General features: G+C 45.9%; 1 protein-coding gene across 1 annotated transcript; it reads right to left on the reverse strand.

Annotated features, from left to right (window-relative positions):
* Positions 1-1,948: 1,948 nt before the first annotated feature.
* On the reverse strand, positions 1,949-3,528 carry APOL6 (apolipoprotein L, 6). Its single transcript, XM_006890233.1, has 2 exons — positions 2,707-3,528; positions 1,949-2,002 (listed from the first exon to the last, which is right to left on the reverse strand). The coding sequence occupies exons 1-2, from the start codon at positions 3,526-3,528 to the stop codon at positions 1,949-1,951; spliced, it is 876 nt and encodes a 291-aa protein (XP_006890295.1).
* Between the last annotated feature and the right edge of the window lie 3,427 nt (positions 3,529-6,955).

The raw sequence follows: 6,955 nt of genomic DNA on the forward strand, positions 1-6,955 counted from the left end.
TACAGCTTACTCAGCTCCACAATCAACAATCTTGGCATCAGCAGTCAGGAAATCAAAAGACAAGTTGCATTGGGAAAATCTGCAGTCAGGGATCTCTCCAGAGTACTGAGAAGCAACGATGTCAATCTAAAGACTGTGATGTGCCTGATCCAGGCCATGATCTTCTCATCAGAGAGCTGGACAATAACTAAGGGTGACAGAAGAATTGATGTCTCTGAGTTGTGTTGCTGGAAAAGAGACTTGAACATAAAATGGATCACCAAGAAAATAAATAGATCTGTCTTGGAGAGGGTGAAACCAAGTTCCTCCTTGGAGGGTAGGATTTTGAAGCCCCATCTCATATACTTTGGGCAAATGACCAGGAGGGACCAGTCCTTGGAGAAGAACATCTTGCTTGGAAGGGTGGAGGAACAGCACAGGAGAGGAAGATGCCGGATGAGATGGATTGATACAATAACGTGTCAGAGTCTGGTCAGTGAAAATGGCTCAGGACAGGGCAGGCTTCAGAGTTGTATATAGGATCACTGTGAGTTACAGGGGACTTGATAGCACATAGCAACAACTCATGATGCCACCAGAGCTCCTTGTTACATGCATAGAAGAATGGAAAAGTCTATATTTATATTTGTAAATGAGGAAATTGGGAATCCATTAGAAAGAAAACTCAATGGCTTGTAGGAAAATAGCCATTTTGTATTTTCTAATTTCTAACACAGCTTTGCTCCCAGACCACAACTAACTGTTAAGCAAATAAAGAAGACCCACCTTCTGGATCCCAACTGTTTTAAACAAGAGGCTCCCAGTCTCTTTATTAATCAAAGAAAAATACAGAAATATTTTGGAGAAATTAAAACCATAGTGCTCCTTGGAGGCAAAGTTGTAAAGCTTCATCTCACATACTTGGGGCTTGTTGCTTGGAGGAGGCTATCCCTTGGAGAGGGACGCCATGCTTGGAAAGGCGGAAAGTCTGTGAAGGAGAAGGAGACTCTCAACCCGGTGGACTGACAGAGTAACAGATGTAAAATGGGCTCTAGGGTTCAGGAAGTGTGAAGATGGCACAGGATAAGATAGGGTCCACATCTGTTCATAGGGTCACTATGGGTCGTACTCCACTTGATGGCACCTAAGAAGAACAACAATGCACGTTTGAGGAAGGGTCCCCTGCAGGCAGTCTAATGTCTGCTGTGTGAAGCCCATACTTCAAAACCCAGGAAGGAGATCCCAGACCCAAACCCCACAGTTCACATGCTTGGTCTTTCCTCCTATTGTTCCTGTCCCTGAATTTTTCAAAAATTCTGCTTAAGGCACATTCACCATTTTTACAAGAGCAACTAAAGAACACTGCAAAAAGAAACAAACGAGTGAAAAAATTAACTTGGTAATCTGGTGAGCTAAGAGTTTCTCCAGGTTCTCCTGTCCTGAAGCTGCTCCAGGCCTGGACGCAGAGGAAGGGCCGGGTGAGCAGGCTGTACTGATGTGTGGTGGATGAGGGTCCAGAGATTCCAGCTCAGGAGAAGGAAGAGAGGACACAGGAACAACAGGGTGAGTGGATGGCACAGACTCAGAAACCACTCACCCAGGACCCTCACCACTTAACACAGTGAGTGGCATCAAGCAATAGTCCAGGTGGACCAACTATTTGAGTGAGTTGGGCACTGAGTGAGTGAAGCAAATGATATATGTAAATGATGAGGGGAAGTGAAGGAGAGAGGGGTGATTGACCTTCATGAAGTCACCGGCTGATGATGGCCCCATGGGTGGACTCTCCCTATGTAAGGGTGAGACTGTCTTGGCCTCTTGGACAGTAAGTCTCCATGAGTCTCCCTGCCAGCCTCACCCACACCGTCCTGGTCCCCTTTGTCCAGCTCCAGGTCTTTAGCCTCAGTCCAGTTCCCTCCCTGGGCCTCACCTGGCACACTGCTTGCCCCAGCCAGCCTGAGGGCCTGGCTCACATGGCTCCCTCCAAAGTGGAGTTCATCACGTTTTCTTCTTGCTCCAGTTTCTGTAGGGAACAAAAACATAGGGTTCTGGAAGGCTGCTCCCGTGGCCTTGGAGGCAGCACCCCATACCAAGCCCTGCTCTCAGGCTGTTTGGGTTTGAAACCTTGACTCTAACCCAGCTGGGTGTGTGAAAACTGGCTGAGTCACATGACCTTTGACAGCGTCCTCTTTGAAACCAGAAGGACCTTCTCCCAGGCACATGAATCCCAAAGAACATCCAGGGAGAAGTAAGAGACAGGACAAAGTCCCTCCAGGTCAGGTGGACCTGGGACCTGAGTGATCTCCAGCATTGCCACATTCCCCATGTCCTTAGGAACCTGCCAGGAAAACACACACACACACACACACACACACACACACACACACACACACGTGTTCTCATTCTCTCATCATTTTCATGAACCTTGGTTCCCATGAAAACAAATAAACAAGCAAAATTGCACTTGAATCAAAGCCGATGTAGGTGACTCTGTATATGTGATCCAGTAGGGAGAACTCCGCTCCACAGGGCTTCAATGGCTGGATTTTCAGAAGGCTGGTTTTTAGATTCTTCCTCCAAATCACCCCTGGGGGAACTAAGATTTCTCATCTTTCAATGAGAAGCCAAGACACTGAGCCCCTTGCACCCCTGGGACTCCCTGGATCCCACCCCCCCCCCCCAGATGAAGCCGCCCTCGCCCTCCCTGACCCAGAATCCCGGCCTCACCTGCTGCAGGCCCTCATTGAGCTGGCTGAGTTCTGACAGCAGCTTTTCCAGCTCCCGAGCCTTGGCTCTCAGCTCCTTGGCGGTCTCCGTTCCTGTCCCCTCCTTCAGTTCCTTCAGGTCACTCAGAAGACTAGCTAAGTCAAGGCCGAAGAAGAAACCTGATGTCACGATGCCCAGCAGGCGGGCGTTTCTGGCCATAATCACTGGTGTGCCCTCGAAGACCTTCTTCAGCTGCCTGCTCCTCCTGGCCGAGGCCTTGCCGGTCCTCAGGTACCTCTTGGCGGCCGCAACCAGGTGAGGATGGGCCCGAGCACGCCTAAAGGCTCGGATGTACTTCCTAATCTCCCTGATGCTTTCTGTACTGTGATACACGGTCTGGCCTATCGACGCCGCACTGGCTGCCTCCTTTCCTCCAGCCTCCATGTCCCCTTGGTCAAGGGTTAAGGCTAGGCTGCTGGCCTGGGCTTGAACTTTCTTATTGTGAAAGTACTCATAGACGTTGGTGAAGAGACCAGTGGCCCCGGCTGCTGTCATCAGACTTTTCCCGGCTGTGGCAAGCAGGAGGCTTCCTCCAACTGTTACTGCAGGGAGGGCTAAACCCAGCAGAGACATGAGTCCAGAGGCCACTGTGATGGAATTGACCACCACGTTGGTCTTGGTGAACATGCTGTGACGTGAATCCGTGTAGTCTGCCAGGGCGTAGAGTTTGTGCACATACTCTTCTACCTTAGATTTCCAGGAGGGAAACTCCTTTAAAAAGATTCTTTCTTCAGGCGATAGATCCTCACTTTCTCGTGGGTCCCACATGTCATCTTCGGCCATCAGAATGCCATCTTCACAACTGTCAACAAATAACAGAAATTGTACGTGGTTTTACATGGTTTCTGCATCAAGCATGTGTGGATGCTGCGTGGTCTCCTCCTTCTATTCTCTCTGCATAGCCCAGACACCCTTGGTCTCCTGGCCCGACCACAAGGAGCCCCAGAGAACCCACAGGAAATGAAGGTTTTATTAGGAGCTGTTGGCTCCATGAACAAGAGACAAGAGAAGCATTGACCACAAGGAACGGAGCTGTGGAGAACCACCCATTATTCCCAGTCACTGCCCACTCTGGCCTGCCTAAGCCACCACACACTCTGCCTGATGTACAAAACGAGGTGTCCCCAGGTAACCTGCCCACTGTGTACCTCTCCTATTCTCTACCTATTCGTTCAGGCTGTCTGAACACACATGGAGACCTCCAGTCGTCTTCCATCGCCAGGGCACCAATCCATAACAAAGCAGAGAATCTACCTCACCCGTCGTGCAGCCCCCCTAGTCTATGAAGACAAGTCATTCTCTGGAGGCTACACTCACAGTACACACCAAGCATGGGGAGACCACACAGATTTGCAAAAACTATAAACGAATTTGACCTCTCAACCCATAGAGTTTCACAATGGGAAAGGGTCCTTCATGTGTGCAGCTCCACTCTATCCTGTGAGGGAAGACACTTGTACCTACAACAGAGGATTCCCACGTGTCTGTGCCCCATCACATGAACCAATGAGAAAAAATGGTTATCAACTGAAAGGCATCGCAGTCATGCACAGACCAGCGCTACAAAGCAGAGTCCATGAAATCAACACAAAGGAATGGATAATACAAAGAGAAATGGGGAAAATGAAGCTCAAGGTACACCAAAACAAACGCAGAAACAAACTCAAGAAGGCAATTGCACAAGTAATAAAAAAATATGTAAACACATAAATCATAATATTGATATGCCAAGAACAGCAGTCAATTACAATTTTTTTAAGAAACAGGATAAAAAGGACAGAAGATTTTTCTGAGGAAGAATTGATAGTAGAACTACCTTAAAAAGAATTTAAAAGACTATTATTTGGCTCCTCAAGGAAAATGCAGACAAAAATAATGAAAGGATTCAGGAAAACAATACAAGAACAATCTGATAAACTCAATAAGCATGTAAAATCATACAAAGGCAACAAGTTGAAATTCAGAAATTCAACAATAAAATATCAGAAATAAACAACTCAGTGGAAGGCAAAATAAATATAATTAAATCAGTAAAATAGAAGACAAATCCTTTGGTACTAAACAGAATAATTGGAGATATATTGAGGAAAACTCAAGAGTTAGAAGAATTACCATGAAGAGAAATAAGCTCTGATGGTCTAGTGGATAAGGAGTTGTGCTACCAAATCAATGGCAGGCAGTTTGAATCCACCAACTGCTCTTTGAGAGAAAGATGGAAAATATCTCCTCCTGTGTGATTTATTGCCTCTGAAAACCCACTAGCAGATGAGTTAAGTAAGAGTTAGTTCCAACTAGATAGCATAGGACAACTACAACAGTCCCAATTTACGATGGAGTTCCATTTTTACTTCATTGTAAGCCAGTTCCAACATAACTGGAACACTTCTTCCTGTTTAAATTTTTTCATTTAAAACAATAGGAGTATTTTTAACAAGAAATCATAAAATCAGGTATTTGTGAATGAACATCTAGGAAAAAAATAGAGCTTTAGAGGTTGTGGCACTAGAGACATTATTGACAATGTCAGATGGATCTTGGAAAAAAGCAAAGAGTTCCAGAGAAATGTTTATCAGTGTTTCATTGACTATGCAAAGGCATTTGACTGTGTGGATCACAACAAATTGTGGCCAACCTTGAGGAAAATGGGAATCCCAGAACACTTGATTGTGTTTACGTGAAACCTATACTTGGACCAGGAAGCAGTTCTCAGAACAGAGCAGAGAAACAATGAATGATTCAAAATCAAGAAAGGAGTGTGTCAGGGATGCACCCTGTTTCCAAATGTTTTCAATCTATAGGCAGAACAGATGATTCGGGAAGCTGGGCTTTACGAGGAATGTGACATCAGGAATGGAGGAAGAATCATCAACAACCTATGTAATGCAGATGACACAACCCTACTTGCTGAAACTGAGGAGGACCTGAAGTGCTTGCTGCAGAAGGTCAAGGACTGTAGTCTTCAACACAGATTGATGCTTAACATTAAGAAGACAAAGATTCTCTTCACTGAGCCAAAAGGCAGCATAATGGTAAATGGAGAAGAGACTAAGATTGTTAATAATTTCAGCTTGCTTCGCTCCACAATCAACACTCTTAACATCATCAATTGGGCAATCAAAAGACTAATTGCATTGGGGAAATCTGCTGTCAGGGACCTCTCCAGAGTGCTGAGGAGCAATGATGTCAGTCTAGAGACTAAGGTGCACCTAATCCAGGCTATAGTCTTCACAATTGCTTGCTATGCATTAGAGAGCTGGACAATGACTAAAGAGAACAGAAGAAGAATCAATGCTTTTAAATTGTGATGCTGGAGAAGAGTCTTGAACATACCATGGACCACCAAGAAAACAAATAGGTCTGTCTTAGAGATGGTGAAATCAAGTTTCTTCTTGGAGGCTAGGATTTTGAAGCCCTGTCTCACGTATTTTAGGTATGTGGCCAGGAGAGACCAGTCCTTAGAGAAGGACATCATGCTTGAAAGGGCGGAGGGACAGCGCAGGAAAGGAAGACCCCAGATTATATGGATTGATACAATAATTGAGGCATTTAGAGTAGGTTGTCAGAGTCTGGTCAATGAGAATGGCTCAGGACAGGGCAGGGTTTAAAGCTGCTGTGTACATAGGGTTGCTAAGAGTCACAGGTGACTTGACAGCACAAACAACAACACCACCAACAAGAGGGTAAGGAGTTGTGCTGCCAGCAGGTTGGCAATTCAAACCCACCACCTGCTCTACAAGCAAAGACGAGCAATCTTTACCCATGTGATTTAGAGCCTCTGTAAACTCGCTGGAGAGTCAGCTATGAGTCAATTGTGATTTGACATCAGTGAACAACAAAAACCTGAGAATTACATCATCAGCAAATGACACACCGCAGCACTGCATGCAGTTGTGAGGTGATATCTGTGCACCTGAACAGCACTATGTACAACAGAGCAGAACACTCCCAAGTCTGTGCCATCCTCACCGTCGCTGGGGTGCTTCACCCGATCGTAGGCGCCCACTGTGTCATTCCGTCTCATTAAAGGTCCTCCTCTTTTTGAATGACCTTCTACTTCATCAGGCCTTAGAGATTGCTTCCTCCTGATGACATGACCACAGTGAGACCAAGTCTCACTATGTTGGCTTCCAAGGAATATACTGGCTGCCCTTCTCCTGAGACAGATTCGTTTGTTCTTCTGGCAAAACTAAAAAATTCAAACTCATTGCCA

This window comes from Elephantulus edwardii, unplaced genomic scaffold (assembly GCF_000299155.1).
Source record: "Elephantulus edwardii isolate Elephantulus edwardi_28Jun2011 unplaced genomic scaffold, EleEdw1.0 scaffold00086, whole genome shotgun sequence".
In the NCBI taxonomy this organism is placed as follows: domain Eukaryota; kingdom Metazoa; phylum Chordata; class Mammalia; order Macroscelidea; family Macroscelididae; genus Elephantulus; species Elephantulus edwardii.

Coding starts and splice junctions, on each gene's coding strand:
- APOL6 (XM_006890233.1), bottom strand. CDS start 3,528: ATGGCCGAAGATGACATGTGGGACCCACGAGAAAGTGAGGATCTATCG. Junction 2,003..2,706: donor TCAATGAGGGCCTGCAGCAG/GTGAGGCCGGGA, acceptor TGTTCCCTACAG/AAACTGGAGCAAGAAGAAAA.